Source organism: Physeter macrocephalus, chromosome 2 (genome assembly GCF_002837175.3).
Source record: "Physeter macrocephalus isolate SW-GA chromosome 2, ASM283717v5, whole genome shotgun sequence".
Lineage (NCBI taxonomy): Eukaryota > Metazoa > Chordata > Mammalia > Artiodactyla > Physeteridae > Physeter > Physeter macrocephalus.
The window spans coordinates 38,683,068-38,705,537 of NC_041215.1; the positions used below are offsets into that span (position 1 = coordinate 38,683,068).

At 41.3% G+C, this 22,470-nt stretch overlaps 1 protein-coding gene across 1 annotated transcript in view; it reads right to left on the reverse strand.

Annotated features, from left to right (window-relative positions):
* The window catches only part of OCA2 (OCA2 melanosomal transmembrane protein), a 252,521-nt gene that overhangs the window by 97,074 nt on the left and 132,977 nt on the right, over window positions 1–22,470 (reverse strand). Inside the window, exons 15-18 of the mRNA XM_024117107.2 lie at window positions 14,806–14,938; window positions 6,157–6,304; window positions 3,711–3,768; window positions 1,189–1,297 (exon numbers count right to left, since the gene is read on the reverse strand). Coding sequence (XP_023972875.1) covers window positions 1,189–1,297; window positions 3,711–3,768; window positions 6,157–6,304; window positions 14,806–14,938 — 448 coding nt within the window. The remainder of the gene's footprint in view (window positions 1–1,188; window positions 1,298–3,710; window positions 3,769–6,156; window positions 6,305–14,805; window positions 14,939–22,470) is intronic.

Genomic DNA, 22,470 nt, shown 5'->3' on the forward strand with positions numbered 1-22,470 from the left:
ACCCTTCTCTTTAATAAACCCTATCTTCCTTACATTCTGCCTTGTGTATAGAAATTCTTTTCCAACCGGCACTCGGACCACGACAAAATAATCTGTGAACACCCAAAAGAATTAGCTAATGGAACCCATCTGCCCACAAAATACCAGTTTTGTTGTACTTGTATAATCTTTAGAGATATAAAGATTCCTAGTGGTAGCCAAGAACTAAAGGAGCAATGCTGTGGTTCGAATAACTAAGCCTGCCATGTTATCCATCTATTTTACACAGTTAAGAAGCTTTGCTTTCTACAGAAGTTATATTCTTCAAATATTGCAGTAAGTCAAATTTTTATAAAAATATCTTAGCAGAGCTCACTTTTGAAGGAAAACCATAGGTAAAGATTTTGTTTAAAGAAAATACTCCTTGACACTTCCTCAAATTTAACTTTATATCTATACTTTCATGTGAAGTGGGTTTTGGAAGTGGTTTTATTTTGTTTTAAATAATGACACTAATAGAGATAACTATTAAATCAACTAGAAAGATCTAAGAAACATGGAAATGTTTATGGAGAGTAGAAGAATGCCAGGGTAAACAAGATATCTGGTGAACTCATTCTGCAAGATGGCCATGTGTCAGGTGGGGATGGGCCATGCAACGTAGATCTTGGGAAAGTACAAAGTGAGAGCCATAAGACTGTGAAAGCAAGAGAAGAGAAATCCATGGGAGCAAGTGGGAGAATGGAGTTCTGTTGCATAGGGAAAATGGATGCACCATTGGGTAAGGAGAAGGACCAGTGGAGACTTCTTGTAATTCTCTGGCCCTTTCACTAATGTCTCTCATCTAATCGTCAGGTCGGGTTGCACAAACTGCAGGACTGTGGCCTTGCTGATATGACCTCTTACCTCTTCTAGAGGTGCTTCTCAGGTAACAGTTTGAAGATCTGATTATTTATTAAGTATGATAGAGATGATGCTATCCACCCTGTTCTCTATCCCTTCTAATGTTAAACCTGGAGGGGCTGAGGACCCATGGCACTGAGATGTATCTCTCTCTCTCCCTCTCCGTCCTCCTCTCCCTCTCCTCCAGAAAACTATTCCTCTCAGCCCTCACCAGCATCTGGGAACAAGCTTTGAAACATTCCCTTCCAGACTGTGATGTCACTTGAAAAGCCTATCAACAAAAGCTACCCCAAAAATTAGACTCACCAATATCAAGATGAACACCAGGGACAAATGAATTGAGAAAGAACATGACGATAACAAATCCCAACACTGTCAGGCATTTGGCGAGCAGAATCCTGTCTGATATCCTGTGCTGTGAGAGAGGAAAACACAATTCATTTACTCAGTGTAATCTGATTTCTGCAATGTGTCCACAATCCTACATGATTTGAATCACTACAAATTTCTCCTTATGATGAAAAATATAGCAACTTGAACTTGAAAGATAACATCATGCGTTACAAGGAAAACTGTACAGATTCAAGATTAGAGCATTCAAAATCTTGAAATCAAAATCTATGAAAAAATAAACATAAAAAATTTAAAATATAGTACAACCCTTTTATATGACACCTGACTAAATACATTTTCAATATGACACAGAGATGTTAAGCTGTTCCCAGCCCCACTGCCAGCATCAGATAAGATAAAGCCATTGGGGAGCCAACACATTAACCTCCAGGGACCTGGCCCTTCAAGACACATGCATTTCCACGGGTACTGTGTGTTAATAGCCTTTTAGTTTAACTTTCCCTCTATTATGCAATCTCTGCTCATGTGGTACTGAGGTTAAAATGTTCTTGCAATAACAGGACTTCTGCTGAATGCACTTAGCAGTCCCCTAGTCACCAGATGACACATATGGGATCCTGTCCCAGTCATTCAGGGGGCGAGGGGAGGTACTCTACAGCACCTTCATTAACCTTGGAATTGCAGACCTCCTTCCAGTGGGCCTGAGCCACAGGGCAAGATAGGGCAAGGTCCCCAAAGGGTGCTGTGCTGTGTGAGACTGGGGCAGGGAGTGAGGTCCCAAGAAGCACACACATCTAACTAGGCCCCTGTGTGAATCACACTCCACGGTGTGAACCAACAACTGCACTATGTCCTTTCCTCAGTGTGGTCCCACCAGCACCTCTGTCTGTTAGTCTATGCCTAGGATATCCAGGTCTAGATATAAATATAGATAAGGCTATATAAATATAGATCTAGGTGTAGGTATGGGTAGATATAGACAGAGCTATGGGTGTAGATTAAGATATAGATGTAGACATAGAGATAGATGTAGACATAGATAAGGGTATAGACAGTGGTATAGACATGGACATGGACATAGACACAGACATGAGTAGGCGTGTAGGTATAGGTAGTTAGAGATAGGTTTTCTCTCTTGATTTCTCTGGTCACACAGTTAAACCTGCTGCCATAAAAACCACAGGCATATCCCTCTGTGACACAACGACTCTGGCAGCAGCCCCTGGCTCCCTGCTCACACTCCGTGAGGGCTGCCTTGGGAGCTCCTGTCTTCCTTCCCCACCCACTGCCAAGGCTTGGCCGGCCCCCACTCATCTTCCCCTTCCCCTTCCCCCACCAAGGAAGCCAATTTTGCTAGATGAGTCTGTGATGGAGAATCAGGAAGAAAGGGGCATGGCACCTTCCTGGGCCAGGTTAACCATAGAAACTGGGTATTACCATGGCCGACTCCAGGATTGGAAATGGAGGGAGCAGGGAGGTCAAAGAATATTCCAGTGTCGCTCGGCTGGTATAACATGATCGAAGTTTGTACTTTGTTATTTTGGGGTGTCTGTCAAATTTTATCCTTTGGTTCTCTGAGGTCATCAAAGTGAGAACTCTGAGAAACAATGCGGGAGGAGTGCCCAGCTCCCCAGTCCTTGTCCACCAGGTACACAGAGAGGTACACAGTCTCATCGCTAACTTGCAGTCAGAACTACTAGAAAAGGTGGGCAGGGTCCGTTTAAGCCTGAAGCCAGAAAAATGTCATAGCCACACCCGTCTTCCCTCACCCTGACCATCTGAGTGGGACAGATGCTGGGAGGACAGACTCAAAGAACATGTTACCTACCGGGTCCCAATGTCTAAATTTCCTTAAGCGAAGGACAAAATGTTCATATCATAATTAGAGAGTGGGTATTCAACCTCTCCCTAGGAAAGAAACTACCTGGATTTGAAATTTCATGAAGATATAAATGACTTCCAGCAGATCTTGAGCTGGGAAAGGGGCACTATGTGTCCTCAGGTGGGCTGAGAAATTCCACCAGGGTGGGAAAGTGAGCAAAAGAGCCCAAAATGAGCTTTGCCTCCCAAAGTCAGAGCCGTACAACAGAAGACATACACCCCATCTCTGGCCCAAAAGGTGCTCCATCTCAAGCAGCACGCCTCCCTTGTCTTGGCCTCCATCTCCTCACCCACACAATGGGAACCACAGACTTGCCTTTCAGGGTCAGGGGGAGCTGAGAGCCGGCCAACCACAGAAGGTGCTGCCCTATCTTAAAAGGAACATAAAAAGTTTACCTTTTAAATTCCTGGACAAAATTAGCCTACCATGTCTGGAAAATTATCTTTACCATTAATTCCTGGAAATAACTTATGTCTTGTGTACAACTACAGGAATAAAAGAAAGATGACTTTCAGTTGCAACTTCACATAAAGCAAGGAAAAGGAATCTACTCTGTTCTTCAAAAAATCCCTGAGAAAAGAAACCACAATACCTTTCTTTGTAGCTCCTGGATATTGGTCTCCCAATTTTTATCTTCCTGTGAGATCTGTCTAAAAGAGAAAAAGGAAGACATTTTCCTGGTGGCATCAAGCAGTGAGGCCAGCAAGGTGGCATTCGGCAGTGGCACACAGCATGGTGCCCTGGCCTGGACGCCATCCACAGTGTGACACCAGGTGCAGCCACAGAATGGGGCAGGCCTCGCGGTGTAAGGAGCCCGGTAGAATTGGGTTCATAAATTGGAAAGGATGCTCACTCTAGATTCCCAAGGAAAAGTAATACATGAAATGACCGGACTGTTCAATGAGGCATGTGCGAGCATAGCACAGGAAACATCAGAAGAACACTGGCCAGAATGTCAACAGGGGAATGAGACAGTAAACGACCTTGGTTTTCCTCTTTCTACTTCTTAATTTTCTGAATTTTTTTTCAAAATGAGGATGTGTTATATTTATAATTTAATTAAAGGGAAAAACAGTAAAAGAAATGCCACTTGCTTTAGTGTTGATTTTTAGCAATTGGAAATCTACTTTGAAGCACTTATGTCTGTTTCCTTCCCCCTCTGGTCATGGTACCCGCCCATCTCTATTTCTATGTCAGTCACCTCTATTTGTTCCAACTTGCCTTTCTTTTTTAACCTTTCCTATCAACTCATCTTTTCTTTTCTGCTTTATTTCCTCCCTCACCAGTTAGGAAAAAGAAGCTGTGTGGTAGAGAATTTAGTCTTCATGAGCACTCACGTGTCATAGTGTCAATGGAGGTCGACCACACAGCCAGTACAGACCCTAAAGGAAATCATGGCAGACCCAATTGAATGGTTCTAAGGACAATTTTTTAAAATAAAATGTAGAAACAAGACCTGCCTTAGCACATGCCTTAGATCACCCTCATTCCTATCTGCTTCCAGTGACTGTGTGGCCTTACAAAGCCACTGCCCTCTCTGGGCCTCAGTTTCCCTTTCTGTGATCAAAACAGGATGAGTTGATGGAAACTTGGTGAATTCTTCACATTTTAACCCTGAGATACACTGACTGTGTCTTAACATCCATACCAGATGGAACACGTTGAAACTTGAAGGCCAGTAGATTAAATACATTCAGGGCAATTTACTCCTGCATCTTTAATTTACAAAGTTTTTCCTTTTAAGATCCATGCTTGTAGTTGAAGTTGGTCACTCTGTCCCCAGCCCGCAACTCAGGGCCTTCCAGTAGCCTGGGGATACCAGGTCCTGCTTCTCCAGTGTCACAGGATACAGGTAGGTCCTGAGATGAGATGGAGCTGAGGATGCTGAGACAGTGCTTCACACTGGGCTGCATCTCTAGACAGAGTGAGTCTCTACATATTCGCCTGTGGCCTTCTCCCCCCACTCTCAGACTAGGCTGCAGCCACATTAGATGGCCCTCAGAGGTTGGCACTGGCATTGTGCCCAGCTCTGTCCTCAGTCTGCTTGCCTGCTCTCTGGGAACACAGGGCTGGTCTCAGCAAACTGCAACATGTAAGATCATTCTCACTACCTTCACAAGGACTCACATTTCCCCTTGCTGTGACAGACTTCTCATCTCCACCCAGTTCTCAACCCTGCTGCAGGAATGCTTCCACATCACTAAGGAGTGAGCAGGCTCTCGCTCTTTCTGTCAGTACTTCCAGCGTAAAGACAGGTTGGAACTCAGCACCTCGTCTGAGTGGGGAGGAAAAACTCAGCACCTCACTGTTACTGTTAGGTCTCAGCTTTGATTAAAAACAAACTCAAGGGACTTCTCTGGTGGTCCAGTGGTTAAGATTCTGCGCTTCCAATGCAAGGGGCCCTGGTTCAATCCCTAGTCAGGGAACTAATTTCCCACATGCCATAAGGTGGCTCAAAAAAAAAAAAAAAAAAAAAAAACTCCAAGAAATGAATTGAGCAGGAGTTAGGTATTCTTTGAGCTCCTGAAAAATCAACTACTGGGAGAATATTTTGTTAGATTAGTTTGTTATATTAATTGTTTTTTATTTTTATTATGCAACGTGTTAGGTGTGAAGTGTGACAGGCAGTAGTTGAGTGTGAACTCAATCCCTGGCATCACTCTTTCCTAGTGCATAACCCTGGGCAAGTTGCTCAAATTCTCTGAGCCTCAGTTTTCTCATCCTTAAGCTGGGGCTAATATCAGCACACATTCCAGAGAGCTAAATGAGGGTTAAATAAAATACTGCACCATAACAGGCTTAGCACAGTGTATGGCACCCAAAACTTACTTAGTAGCATGCAGCTAGTGTTACTCTTTCGCAGTACCATGGAGTACTCTTCACAATCACTTTAGCTCACATTTAGCACATGACATTTGGACACTCTTAGGGTGGTCATAAATAGGTTGTTGATACAATCCAACCATTGAGTATAACTGGTAAAGATAAGAACCACTGCTGTAAACCAAGAGTGGTCTGAGCAGGGCCTGGCTTGATACCTGTGGAAACTGTGCAGCCTTCGGGCCAGCAAGCGCTCCAGTGCCAGCACCTTCCCCAGGAGCAGACCTCGAACTGCTGTCTCCTCACGGCTGGCTGGGCTGATGCGCTGTGCAGTAAGGCGCCAGACATGGATCTCATGCTTCAGTTCTGCAGGAAAGGAAAGCCGAGGCCTCATTCTCCTGCAATCTCAGACATCAGCACCTACTCCCCTCAGCACCCTCCAAGAACTGAAAACACACACCCGTGATGCAGATCTCCAAGGGCCAAACCAAAGCAATGGCTTCTTAGCTTTCATGTTATTATGAGAGAACCAGAAGACAAAGCTGACTTTTAAAAATTACAGTAGATTCAAAGATAATTTCAACTCTTTGGGTGAAGAATAAATTCTTGAATAGGCATATCAAAGCTAGCACCCAACAAACTTTTTCCCTCCCAAGAAATTACTTCTTGGAGCCAGTAGTTCAGATCTCAGTTCAAAATCCAGACATTGCCCAATCTTTGAAACAGATCTAGTACAAATTGGAAATACAAGTGTAGTAGGTGGTGCCTGGTCTCCCCAGTAGGGCATTTGATAATAGCAGGAGATGGGGAGAGCCCTCCCTCCTGACCAGGCCTCCAAGTTGAGCTTGCGTCTACGAAAGGACACAGAGGAGAGAAATGTAGACAACTTTATGCACTTCTGAAATTAACAGAATGAGGCAAATTTTCACCCATCAATGAATTTAAACCCCTTCTGATAGAGAAGAGAAAAATGAATTGTCAATTCATTGGCTCCTAAAATACTAGAATATCTTATGAAATTTTACTTTTAACCTCTAGTTTACTGTTAAAGATACTACATAAATTTCTCAAAATATCCACTAAAAGAATATAAGGAAGCACAGTATTTTCATGAATCACCTCTCATGTACAATGCACTATACTACATATCTTAAAAATTCAAGATGAAATCAAAAGAACACACACTTTCAAGGAGGATTAGATCTGTTGACTCTAGCTCAGAGCAGAGTCAAGGCAGGGCAATTCTCCCAAGACCTGTGAAGCAGTGCACAAGTCTGGGCTCAATGACAAGGAAAATGCCACCGTGGTTTTCTCTAAAGGGTCAGCCTTTCAAAGATGAAAACTTTTTAGAATGAAGATAAATAAAGTACTTCCATTCAGTACATATTGATTCTTTGTAGCTTGCTAAAACAGAAGAAACGTGGGTATAACCGGAAAGCCACTACAGAGAAACAGATCCATAATTCCCTCAATAAACATAATTCACACCTCCATAATTCACACCTCATTAAACAACCTGTGAGGTTATGATAATATAAAAAGGAGGAGGAGGAGGAGGAAGAGGATAAAAACATATTAACTAGGCTTCTAAAATGCTGAACACATACACACACACACACACACATACACACACACACACACAAATGCCGCACTGGGACAGGAATGGGGGGACAAGGTGGTGCAGCAACTTCAGAGAAGGTGCAGAGAGTGCCATTATTTCATCCAATGCTCTGAACTTCATTATATAGTGGATATCATTCAAAGCCCATCCCTAAAGTATCAGAGCCTTTTAGCCATTCTTTCAAGCCATCTAGTGACTGCCACTCTCTCAAGCAGCTGACCAACTTTGAAGAGCTACACAGGAGCGTTGCTCAGCTCAGCACCCAGGCCAGCATGTGGGAGCCTCCCCACCTCTGTGTTTGGAGAAGCAGAAACTGTGAATCTGGCCTTCCAGGTCCCCAGGGCTCCTTTCCGCAGGTGTCTTCTCCAGCGTCACCCTCAGCCCCTCACGCACACCCAGAGCCTAGCTGCCTTCTAGCCCATCATATCAAACAGGATGGGCTATTCTCCTCAGATCAACCCATGGGTTAATGCTCAAGTAGTGCACTTTCATTTTTCTAGTTGTGGATGAAATAAATATATCATTGACCATGGGAAATTTTGGTTGAGAGCGATTTTGTCCAAGAGAAGGGAGTTCACTGACTGCACCCAGAGCTCAGTTTAGCCAAGCATCTACTCCTCGGCTCCCAGGCTTCCTCTGTACCTCCTCTGCCATTTCCCCACCCTGTCTCTGCTGAGCGCTAAGACTGTGAACCCAATCAGCTACTTGATATTGCCCTCTGAACCTTGTGCTACAGGATTCACAGATAAACATTCCATCTTCCCCCACAGAACTCTCTCTTCCCTCACTGTCTTAGTTCTTACATGACATCATTAATCTTCCAGGTACATGAACCTGAAATGTCATTTTGGTCTTATCAATGTCATTCTCCTCTACATTTCTGCACTGAACACGTAATAGGTCCCAGACACCATGCTAGATGTTAGAGGAGAAGAATAAATTGACAAGTTATAAGACAGGCCTCCAACAAGCTAGACAGAGAAATAAGATACATCATAAATGAACATGAGCTAAGGCAGTACTAGGCCACAAGAGCAGTTCAGGATATGATGGTGTGGGTCTTGCAGGATCCACTTGTTCCTGACTCAGGTCACCAGCTTATCCAGGCTTCATCTCCTCACATTTGCCTAATTCTGATTGCTGCTCCTCAGCAACCTTTGACTGAAGCCACTTCCTGACAACCCAACCCTGGTTAATCATAAAACACTGTTTGCCCTATCTATCTATCTATCTATCTATCTATCTATCTATCTATCTATCTATTTATCTATCTATCATCTATAGAAACTATCTATATTTCTATTTATCTATCTATAGATAAATACAGTTAGATATATGGAAACAAGGAATCTATGTTCCTATTTACCTATCTTCTACCTATCTAGGCTGATCCATCTAAGAAAACAGATGATAGATAGATAGATAGATAGATAGAAAGATAGATGATAGACAGATGATAGACAGCTTCCTTATTTCAAATAGCCCATTGCTCCCCATGACCTGCAAAGATCTTTAGGGAAGACTCAAGATCCTCAAATGGTGAGTGCCATTGTGAGCTCTGATCCCACTGTATAAGTTTTAGCTCTTGCTTTGCCTGACTAGCCCTGACCAGGACACATCATCAGATGTCTCATCTCTACCTCTCTGATTACCACCAGCCCCTATCTTTCCAAGCTTCTCAACCACCCTCTTGTGGCATTACTTGTGGTTGCCGTATACATGTTACAAACAGGCAAAGACATTACCATGTGGGATGTGTTCTCTCACAGGAGGTGGTGGCTGCCAGGAGCCTAGAGGAGGGTCACCTGGCTCTAATTCAGGAGTCTCAGGGGAAGACACCTAGGCCAGGAGTTGAGAAATGGAATTATACTACTGTAAGATTCTTATACTTTATGTTAAGTGGTATAATATCACTTGAAGTTAGTGATATAATTATAACTAAAATCACAATTAGAAAATGTGACATGATGATTCACTTAAATTCAATCATATCACTAATCAAGTTAAATATCAATGATCTAAACATATCAATTAAAAGACAGATTATTATATCGGATAAAAAAGCAAGACCCAACTATAAGCTATTTGCAAGAAATGCACTTTAAATATAAAGACACAAAAAGGTTAAAAGTAAAAGGATGATAAAAATATACCACACTAACAGTAGTCAAGAGAAGGCTGGAATTGCTACATTAAGATCAAATTAGTTTTCAGAGCAAGAATATTACTATGGATAGGGAAGGGTATTTCATAAAGATAAAGGTATTAATTCTTCAAGAGGACATAATAACCCTAAATGTTTATGTACCCTAGTAACAAAATTTTGAAATATGTAAAGCAAAAAATCATAGAATTGCAAAGATAAATCCACAGTATTAATCAGAGATTTCTATATCCACCTCTCAATAATTGATAGACAAGTGGGCAGAAATCAGCAAGAATATGGATGACCTGAATAATGTTTTCAGTCAACTTGACCTAATTGTTTATATTGACATAACTCCAACCAACAACAGCAGAATACATATTCTTTTCTAGTGCAAATAGAATATTTATGAGAATAGACCATATTCTACCATAAAACAGGTTTCAATCAATTCAAAAGGATTCAAGTTTTACAAAATATATTCTCTGACCACTGTGAAATTAAATTTGGTAACTGCAAAAATCCCCAAATTTGCTGCAGGTAAATACATCTAAAATATCCAAGGATCAAAGAAGAAATCAACACGGAAATCAGAAAGTAATTTGAATTGAAGGGAAATAAAACAAAACATATCAAAATTGGTGTGAGACCACTACTTAGAAGGAAATTTAGAGCACTAAATACCTATACTAGAAAATAAGATATATATAAAACCAATAATCTCAACCCTCACATTAAGAAACTAGTAAAAGAAGAATAAATAAATAAACCCAAAGTAGGCAGCAGAAAATAAATAATAAATATCAGAGTATAAATCATTAAAAGAGAAAAAATGTAGAAAAAATCTATATAATCGAAAGCTGGTTGAGATCAATAACATTGATAAACCTTTAGACAGACCAATCAGAAAAAAAGTTGACATAAATCCAATATCAGGAATGACAGAGGTTCCTTTACCAAAAATTCTATAGCCATTACATAACCCTCTCAGGCTTCACACAATACTACAAAGCTACAGTAATCAAAACAGCATGATATTGGCACAAAGACAGACATATAGATCAATGGAACAGAACAGAGAGCCCAGAAATAAGCCCAAACACCTATGGTCAGTTAATCTACAACAAAAGAGGCAAGAATATACAATGGAGAAAAGACAGCCTCTTCAGCAAGTGGTGTTGGGAAAGCTGGACAGCCTCATGTAAATCAATGAAATTAGAACACTCCTTCACACCATACACAAAAATAAACTCAAAATGGTTTAAAGCCCTAAATATAAGACATGACACCGTAAACTCCTAGAAGAGAATATAGGTGAAACTTCTTGGACATAAATCATAGCAATATTTTCTTAAATCAGTTTACCAAGGAAAAGAAATAAAAGCAAAGATAAACAAATGGGACCTAACCAAACATAAAAGCTTTTGCACAGCAAAGGAAACTACCAACAAAATGAAAGACAACCTACAGAATGGGGGAAAATATTTGCAAATGATGCAACTGACAAGAGATATTAATCCAAAATATACAAACAGCTCATACAACCCAATATCAAAAAACAAACAACCCAATCAAAAAATTGGCAGAAGACAATAGGTATTTCTCCAAAGAAGACACACAGATGGCCATCAGGCACATGAGATGATGCTCAGTATCACTAATTATTAGAGAAACGCAAATCAAAACTACAGTGAGGTTCTACCTCACACCAGTCAGAATGGCCATCATTAAAAAGTCTACAAATAATAAATGCTGGAGAGGGTGTGGAGAAAAGGGAACCCTCCTACACTGTTGGTGGGAATGTAAATTGGTGTAGCCATTATGGAGAACATTATGGAGGTTCCCTGAAAAACCAAAAATAAGGTTACCATATGATCCAGCAATTCCACGCTTGGACACATATCCAGAAAAGATGAAAATTCTAATTCAAAAAGATACACGCACTCCAATGTTCACAGCAACACTGTTTACGATAACCAAGACATGGGAACAATCCAAGTGCCCATCAATAGATGATTGGTTGGAAGATGTGGTGTATATATACAATGGACTATTACTCAGCCATAAAAAGAATGAAATATTGCCATTAGCAGCAACATGCAACATGGACGTAGAGAATATCATACTAAGTGAAGTAAGTCAGACAAAGAAAGACAAGTATTATAGGATATCACTTATACTTGGAATCTAAAAAAAACACAAATTAATCTATATAAAAAACAGAAACAGACTCACAGACATAGAAAATAAACTTATGTTTACCAAAGGGGAAAAGGAAGGGGAGGCATAAATTAGGAGGATGGGATTAATGGATACAAACTATGATGCATAAAACAGATAAGCAACAAGGATTTACTGTATAACACAGGGAACTATACTCAATATCTTATAATAACCTAATAGAAAATAATCTGAAAAAAATATATATATATATAACTGAATCACTTTGTTGTACACCTAAAACTAACACAATATTGCAAATCAACTATACATCAATTTTAAAAGTTCTATAGCCATTAAAAGGATAATGAAAAACTATTATGAACAATTTTAGAATAATTCTTTCAACAATTGAGGTACAATGGACAAATTCCTTTAAAGACATAAACCACAAGTGAGCACTCAAGAAGAAATAGACAACCTTAATAGCTAGCCCTATATCTATTAAGGAATTTGAATATGTAGTTAAAAACTAGAAGGAAGGAAAGAAAGGAAGGGAGGGAGGGAGGGAGGTCCAAGCCTTTAAATATCCTGGCAAACATTTAAGGAAAAAAGTAGTAGCAATTTTACACCACCTCTTCCCAAAAACTGAAGAGGAGGGTATACTTCTATATTCATCCTTCAAGGACAGCAAAAAGTAGACATTTCAAGAGAAGACACTACACACCAATATCCTTATTGTACAAAGATATAAAAATTCTATATAAAATATTAGGAAGAAGCAGCATGAGTTGATATTTGGTGACCAGAGGGGCAGACTCTGGTTATTATTTGTGCTTTTCAACAAATAAGTCAAATTCTCTCCCATTCTGATCACTTGGCAGGCTGACTCATCCTGGCCCCTGCAACTGGTGAGGCCTGTTGACAGTCAGGATGAGCTGTGTCATTCAGTGGTAGAGTGGAACACGTGGTTCTCTCTGTATGATGACCAGCAGCTCAGGGCTCTGAGAACTATTGACCAGGAAGGCACTGTCAGCCCACAGTGGGCATGAGGCCAAAGTGAGGAAGAGTCACTGAGATTTCAGGGTTACTTTTTACTGCAGCATAACCAAGCATCTAACAGATGCTCTCTACACACCAAAGACCTGCTGAACCCAAATCTCTGGGGTAGGGCTTAGTAATCTGTAGTTCTACCAAGCACCCCAAAATTGGAGACCCCTATACCCAACAGTGGCTCAGAGTGATTGCTCTGGCTCTGCACAGCTCGCCGTGTGCTGATTTACAACCTGTCTTGGCATTGTCATAGGGTTTTGGCATTATCCATGTCCCAACCATCCCCTCCCCCTTCCCTCGAAGTTTTCCTCAGCTCCTTACTCTGGAAGAGTGGAGGAGTCAAGTACACAAATTTGTTTCTATACTTCCAAATCAGTATATCTAAATTAATCTCAAGATAAGACTCTCCAGAAGAGCTTATACACAGCATAGATTTCCTGGGGGTGGGCCTGGTAACCTGTATATATAACAGTCGTTCCCAAGTCATTCTGATCACCAGGGCGGTTGAGGGATGTTCAGGAGAGGTGCAGCTGTGCCCACACAAGCTTCTAGAGACAGATTAGCCATTGTAATTGATTATAGTCTCCTTAGCTATCCATCGGTATGATCCTTTCCATTAGAAAACTAAACCTAAATATTGTTACCCCACTTTACATATACTAGTTGATGATAAAACATTTTGAACACCTCTAACTGGTTGCTATGGGTTGAATAGTGTCCCCCCAAAGTTCATGTGTTGAAGTCCTAACACCCAGTACATCAGAATGTGACCTTATTTGAAAATAGGGTCATTGCAGATGTAATTAGCTAAGGTGAGGTCATTAGATTGGCCCCAAATCCAAGATGACTGGTGTCCTTACAAATGGAGAAATGTGGACACAGACACACACAGGGAGAACGCCATGTGAACATGAATACAGCCATCTAAAAGCTAAGGAGACAGGCCTGGAACAGATCCTTCCTCACAGCCAACCAATCCATGATTTTGGACTTCCAGCCTCCAGAACTATGAGGTAATAAGACACAATAGGTGTCTTATTAAGCCACCTTAACTTCTATGGAAATAAAATCATCTTTTGTTTAAGCCACCCAGTCTGTGGTACTTTGTTGTAGCAGCCCTAGCAAATTAATACACTGGTCAATGAGAAACATGGATCAAGGTACCTCACTGCAAGAAATATCTATTTTAAAATAAAAAGCAAACGTTGATTAAAATTTTCTTCAAAACGGAGAAGTAATGGAATCATTTGCAGTGGTCCCCTCTGTTACCAAGGCAACCTGCACAGTGTCTGGCACAGGGCCTGGCCAAGAAGAGGCTGGCTGTTTCCCAAATAGTCTCTTGCTTCTAATCTATCCTGACCAGTAATGCTCTCAATAAAACATCTACTAAAAATTTTAAGTGAGGAAAATGCAAAACCATAAGATGGTCACGAGTCCTATTCCTCCTGGCTAGTGCCTCACCAATATGATCTTGCTTGACACAGTATTTTATCCCCTGTGCTGGATTATGTTGCCATTTTTGTAATCACATTTCGTTTCAAACTACAACATATTAGAACAGTACAGTCTATATGCTATGCTATTTGTATTGTATACACATGGTTTAATGCTGTCATGACATGCAAACTGTATACAGTGGACATTGCTTCCCACATTTCACTCTATAGAAAACTAAAGAGGCACAGCTCATGGATTTAAAGCCCCTGAAAGCACACTGCGTACCAGGAGGCAGACAGGGACATGCCAGTGCACAGCATCCCAATGACTGATGCTTCCCTGATATTTTACAGGTGGTTAACCTCTTAACTTTTCGTGGCAACTTCCCCTGGAAAAAATAGTATCGTGGCAGTAAACTCTGAGGCTATATGAGGAGGTACTTCCACTCACCAACAATCTCACTGGGTTCCTTGTTATACAGCTTTTTGTTCCAGTAAAGTAGTCTGAGGAGTGGAAAGGAGAACAAGAGAACGAAGCAAATCCCAGCAAACATGTGTGCGGTGAACCCAGCGAAGTCCAGACCCTAGAAACAGGAAAGGAGAAGTGAAACCACAGACAGGCCTTCCCGCAGCACAGATGCAGCCCCATGGCAGGGTCCAGGGAGGGCTGAGCTCGAGGGCTGTGGAAGCTAGCACAAAGCCCACAGAACAGGTACTCTTCACCATGATTTGGAAAACATTCAGGATTTGTTTCTTTCACATTGAAAAACCAGTTATTACCTGAATGACAAGCAAACTTGGGAGGAAACAAAAACAGGTCGTCACATCTAAACCCAAACTTAGCTGTGTCTACTTCACCATGGGACTAACTCGTCCCCCAGGATCCAGTGAAACAGGACTGAGGGGGACAAAACATACAACTATCACATCTATAGAGAAAATAACCAACAAGAACCTACTGTTATAGCACAGGGAACTATACTCAATATTTTGTAATAACCTATAAGGGAAAAGAATCTGAAAAAGATAGATATATATGTAAGTATAACTGAATCACTTTGCTGTACACCTGAAACTAACACAACATTGTAAATGAACTATGCTTTAATTAAAATAAAAAAAGACTATGGGGCAACATTCTCCCATTTGAAGGTAAATTGGCTTTTAAAAATATTTCACTTAAGTCACTTCCATCAATTTGAAAGAGCACTGTCATGCCTGGAAAGCACTGTCCTCCACAGATCACCCAGTGGCCATCAGGACTGAAGCCCCCCAGGGTGTCCCAATCAGCCTCAAGGGTCCTAGGCAGGAGCCCTCTCCTTCCCCTCACACTTCCTTTGCCTGTCTGTGGGCTATTTTCCACGGTCAGCCGCTGAGAACATCTTTGTTGTTGGATGAAATCCCCGCTAGGTTAATTTGTTAGGGAATAAGTCACCAACAATATTAGTTAGTTTTGTCCTTTTGTTTACACTGTGCTTAAACCTTCAGCAAATACATGCCCTCTGAGCTCCTCGCAGGACAGACGAGGCTGCTGTCCCCACGAAGCAGGCTGTGAGAATCAGCTTCTTGCTGGCAAGAACTCCAGGCCTTTTCTGTAGTGTTCATGGACTACTGATGCCACAAAAAGGGGTCAGAGGCACAATGACAAAGCATTGGGGGTGACCCCCAGGCAGGAGGGACCATGGGGGTAGGGAGAGTAGGTCCAGGGGTCATTAGTGACCACCTTGAGAGACCATGCCCAAGGCAGCAGTCAGAAAGACCACCTTCTAAAGGCCTGAGCTGGAAGGAGTGATTTCAATTATATTAGTTGTTGTTTATTAAAATTTACTTATTTGTCTCCCTCATTTCTGGAAAAGATCTGAAACCACTTATAACATTGCTAAAGATATGACACAACTTAGAAGCCATTATCAGTAAGTTGTGTCAAAATTTAGGTTTGCCAGTGTGCGATGATCTGAAGTTCTTATTCTCTTGCAGTTTATCTGCACATCCAAAGGTTGCCCTTGAAAACAGCATATGAATGACATACGAGGTTATATGAGGCTAATCACATACAGACAGCAGGCAGACCTACCAAGATGTGAGACTCATGGCATGCTTTTAATGGCCATATAAGAATTCACCACTTTTCTGGTAGTTCTTCAACAAAGATATTACCTTGGACTTTGTGTTTATCTATAGAATGCATGCCCCAAATATCTGGTTTAAAAAAGGTCCAAGACACTTTTAGGGGCCCCTGAAAATCATTTAGTTTCTTCTAAAATCAGAAACAAAACAGAAAACCTTTTGAGTCAAAGAAGATGGCTTAAAATATAATATTAATATAATATTAACATATTTTTCTGTATATGAATTCAGTCATGAATGTAATAGAAATGTAACTGTAATTAATATTACAAGTAATGTAATAACATAATTAATGTAAATGTAATTAATATTTTTTGGATGGAGGAGCGCATGAAGGAAGAAGTACTTACATCCTGAGTAATTCTGGGTCCCTTTGGGACACAATACAGGTATCCCCCACTTTTTCAGATTTTGCTTTATGCCACTTTGCTTTTACAAAAGACCTACATTAGCACCTGTATTCTCTAAGAAAGAAATCTGAGGAGGATTTTCACTTTTATGAAAACAGGTGATTGCTCTTTTAACTTTATGACATTTTGGCTTCCGAAAGGTTTCATAGGAAAGCTCTATTTTCGGATAGTGGGGAAAACCTGTAACAAAGTTATAAAGTAACAAAACCACCCACTATCATACTTACATCAGTGCAGTGCTTAAATGCAGCCCTTTCTTGCAAGGTGCTGGTTCTGTTTCTTCCCTCTCGGCCTTGTTTTCTACTGTTTTGGTTTTGAAGCGTGCCCCAAGGCCACAGCAGCCTGGTGGGAGAGCCAGGAGGAAGGTCCCAGCGGTGCACGGCACAGGGGCCTGATGGGAAAGGCCTGAAGAATGTCCTAGTGCACACATCTCTAGGGCACAGTAGGAAATGTCTTCCAATGATGTGTGAGATGCCATTCAGAAGCAGAGGGTACATGGTTTCCCTAAAGAGACTTCTCTAGGGCTGCTTAAAAGGTGGTTGAGGGAGGAGCTTCAAGATGACGATAGAGTAAGACGCGGAGATCACCTTCCTCCCCACAAATACATCAGAAATACATCTACATGTGGAACAACTCCTACAGAACACTTAATGAACGCTGGCAGAAGACCTCAGACCTCCCAAAAGGCAAGAAACTCCCCACGTACCTGGGTAGGGCAAAAGAAAAAAGAAAAAAACAGAGACAAAAGAATAGGGACGGGACCTGCACCAGTGGGAGGGAGCTGTGAAGGAGGAAAGGTTCCCACACACTAGAAGCCCCTTCGCGGGCGGAGACTGCGGGTGGCGGGGGTGGGGGGAGCTTCAGAGCCGCGGAGGAGAGCACAGCAACAGGGGTGAGGAGAGCACAGCAACAGGGTTGCGGAGGGCAAAGCGGAGAGATTCCCACACAGAGGACCGGTGCCGACCAGCACTCACCAGCCCGAGAGGCTTGTCTGCTCACCCACCGGGGCGGGCGGGGGCTGGGAGCTGAGGCTTGGGCTTCGGTCGGATCGCAGGGAAAGGTCTGGGGTTGGCGGCGTGAACACAGCCTGAAGTGGTTAGTGTGCCACGGCTGGCCGGGAGGGAGTCCGGGAGAAGTCTGGAGCTGCCAAAGAGGCAAGAGACTTTTTCTTCCCTCTTTGCTTCCTGCGGCGCGAGGAGAGGGGATTAAGAGCACCCCTTAAAGGAGCTCCAGAGACGGGCATGAGACGCTAAGGCCGCTGCTGCCGCCACCAAGAAGCCTGTGTGCGAGCACAGGTCACTCTCCACCCCTCCCCTCCCGGGAGACTGTGCAGCCTGCCACGGCCAGGGTCCCGGGATCCAGGGACAACTTCCCCAGGAGAACGCACGGCGCTCCTCAGGTGGTTGCAATGTAACGTCGGCAGGCTCGCCCCGCCTCCGTGCCCCTCCCGCCCCCCACGGCCTGAGTGAGCCAGAGCCCCCTAATCAGCGGCTCCTTTAACCCCGTCCTGTCTGAGCGAAGAGCAGACTCCCTCAGGCGACCTACACGCAGAGGCGGGGCCAAGTCCAAAGCTGAACACCAGGAGCTGTGCAAACAAGGAAGAGAAAGGGGAATCTCTCCCAGCAGCCTCAGGAGCAGCGGATTAAATCTCCACAATCAACTTGATGTACCCTGCATCTGTGGAATACCTGAATAGACAACGAATCATCCCAAATTGAGGAGGTGGACTTTGGGAGCAACGGTATATATATTTTTTTCCCTTTTTCTCTTTTTGTGAGTGTGTATGTGTATGCTTCTGTGTGTGATTTTGTCTGTATAGCTTTGCTTTTACCATTTGTCCTAGGGTTCTGTCTGTCCGTTTTTTGTTTTTTTTTAAGTATAGTTTTCAGCACTCGTTATCATTGGTGGTTTTCTTTTTTGGTTTGGTTGTTCTAGTCTTTCTTTCTTTTTAATTACTTAAAAATTATTTTTAATAATTATTTTTGGTTTTTTATTTTAATAACTATTTTATTTTATTTTATCTTTTTCTTTCTTTTTTCTCCCATTTATTCTGAGCAGTGTGGATTAAAGGCTCTTGGTGCTCCAGCCAGGCATCAGGGCTGTGCCTCTGAGGTGGGAGAGCCAAGTTCAGGACATTGGTCCACCAGAGACCTCCCAGCTCCACATAATATCAAACAGAGAAAATCTCCCAGAGATCTCCATCTCAATGCCAAGACCCAGCTCCACTCAACGACCAACAAGCTACAGTGCTGGACACCCTATGCCAAAAAACTAGCAAGACAGGAACACAACCAAACCCATTAGTAGAGAGGCTGCCTAAAATCGTAATAAGGTCACAGACACCCCAAAACACATCACCAGAAAGATAAAGCTGGATCTCCAGCTGTATCCACCAGAACACAGGCACTAGTCCCTCCACCAGGAAGCCTACACAGCCCATTGAACCAACCTTAGCCACTGGGACAGACACCAAAAACAACGGGAACTACGAACTGGCAGCCTGTGAAAAGGAGACCCCAAACACAGTAAGTTAAGCAAAATGAGAAGACAGAAACACACAGCAGTTGAAGGAGCAAGGTAAAAACCCACCAGACCTAACAAATGAAAAGGAAATAGGCAGTCTACCTGAAAAAGAATTCAGAATAATGATAGTAAAGATGATCCAAAATCTTGGAAATAGAATGGAGAAAATAAAAGAAACGTTTAACAAGGACCTAGAAGAACTAAAGAGCAAACAATCATGAACAACACAATAAATGCACTTAAAAATTCTCTAGAAGGAAGCAATAGAAGAATAACTGAGGCAGAAGAACGGATAAGTGAGCTGGAAGACAAAATAGTGGAAATAACTACTGCAGAGCAGAATGAAGAAAAACAGAATGAAAAGAATTGAGGACAGTCTCAGAGACCTCTGGGACAATATTAAATGCACCAACATTCGAATTATAGGGGTCCCAAAAGAAGAAGAGTAAAAGAAAGGGACTGAGAAAACATTTGAAGAGATTATAGTTGAAAACTTCCCTAATATGGGTAAGGAAATAGTTAATCAAGTCCAGGAAGCACAGATAGTCCCATACAGGATAAATCCAAGGAGAAACACGCCAAGATACATATTAATCAAACTATCAAACACTAAATACAAAGAAAACATATTAAAAGCAAATGGGAAAAACAAGAAATAACATTCAAGGGAATCCCCATAAGGTTGACAACTGATCTTTCAGCAGAAACTCTGTAAGCCAGAAGGGAGTGGCAGGACATATTTAAAGTGATGAAAGGGAAAAACCTACAACCAAGATTACTCTATCCAGCAAGAATCTCATTCAGATTTGCCAGAGAAATTAAAATCTTAACAGACAAGCAAAAGTTAAGAGAATTCAGCACCACCACCAAACCAGCTTTACAACAAATGCCAAAGGAACTTCACTAGGCAGGAAAGAGAAGAGGAGGAAAAGACCTACAATAACAAACCCAAAACAATTAAGAAAATGGTAATAGGAATATACATATCGATAATTACCTTAAATCTAAATGGATTGAATGTTCCCACCAAAAGACATAGACTGGCTGAATGGATACAAAAACAAGACCCGTATATATGCTGTCTACAAGAGACCCACTTCAGATCTAGGGACACATACGGACTGAAAGTGAGGGGATGGAAAAAGATATTCCATGCAAATGGAAATCAAAAGAAAGCTGGAGTAGCAATCCTCATATCAGACAAAATAGACTTTAAAACAAAGACTATTACAAGAGACAAAGAAGGACACTACATAATGATCAAGGGATCAATCCAAGAAGAAGATATAACAATTGTAAATATTTATGCAGCCAAAATAGGAGCACCGCTATACATAAGGCAAATACTAAGAGCCATGCGAGGGGAAATGGACAGTAACACAATCAAAGTAGGGGACTTTAACACCCCACTTTCACCAATGGACAGATCATCCAAAATGAAAATAAATAAGGAAACACAAGCTTTAAATGATACATTAAACAAGATGGACTTAATTGATATTTATAGGACATTCCATCCAAAAACAACAGAATACACTTTCTTCTCAAGTGCTCAGAGAACAACTGCAGGATAGATCACATCTTGGGTCACAAGTCAAACCTTGGTAAATTTAAGAAAATTGAAATCATATCACGTATCTTTTCTGACCACAATGCTATAAGACTAGATATCAATTACAGGAAAAGATCTGCACAAAATACAAACACATGGAGGCTAAACAATACACTACTTAATAACCAAGAGATCACTGAAGAAATCAAAGAGGAAATCAAAAATTACCTAGGAACAAATGACAATGAAATCACAAGGACCCAAAATCTATGGGATGCAGCAAAAGCAGTTCTAAGAAGAAAGTTTATAGCAATAAAATCCTACCTTAGAAACAAGAAACAGCTCAAATAAACAACCTAACACTACACCTAAAGCAATTAGAGACAGAAGAACAAAAAAACCCCAAGGTTAGCAGAAGGAAAGAAATCATAAAGATTAGATCAGAGATAAATGAAAAAGAAATGAAGGAAATGATAGCAAAGATCAATAAAACTAAAAGCTGGTTCTTTGAGAAGATAAACAAAATTGATAAACCATTAGCCAGACTCATAAAGAGAAAAAGGGAGAAGACTCAAATCAATAGAATTAGAAATGAAAAAGGGGAAGTAACAACAAACACTGCAGAAATACAAAGGATCATGATAGATTACTACAAGCAACTATATGCCAATAAAATGGACCACCTGGAAGAAATGAACAAATTCTTAGAAATGAACAACCTTCCAAGACTGAACCAGGAAGAAATAGAAAATATGAACAGACCAATCACAAGCACTGAAATTGAGATTATGATTAAAAATCTTCCAACAAAAGCCCAGGATCAGATCGCTTCACATGTGAACTCTATCAAACATTTAGAGAAGAGCTAACACCTATCCTTCTCAAACTCTTCCAAAATATAGCAGAGGGAGGAACACTCCCAAACTCATTCTACGAGGCCACCATCACTCTGATACCAAAACCAGGCAAAGATGTCACAAAAAAAGAAAAGTAAAGACCAATATCACTGATGAACATAGATGCAAAAATCCTCAACAAAATACTAGCGAACAGAATCCAGAGCACATTAAAAGGATCATACACCATGATCAAGTGGGGTTTATCCCAGGAATACAAGGATTCTTCAATGTATGCAAATCAATGAACATGATACACCATATTAACAAATTGAAGCATAAAAACCATATGATCATCTCAATAGATGCAGAGAAAGCTTTCGAAAAAATTCAGCACCGATTTATGATAAAAACCCTCCAGAAAGTAGGCATAGAGGGAACTTATCTCAACATAATAAAGGCCATATATGACAAACCCACAGCCAACATCGTCCTCGATGGTGAAAAAGTGAAAGCATTTCCACTAAGATCAGGAACAAAACAAGGTTGCCCACTCTCACCACTCTTATTCAACATAGTTTTGGAAGTTTTAGCCACAGCAATCAGAGAAGATAAAGAAATAAAAGGAATCCAAATCGGAAAAGAAGAATTAAAGCTGTCACTGTTTT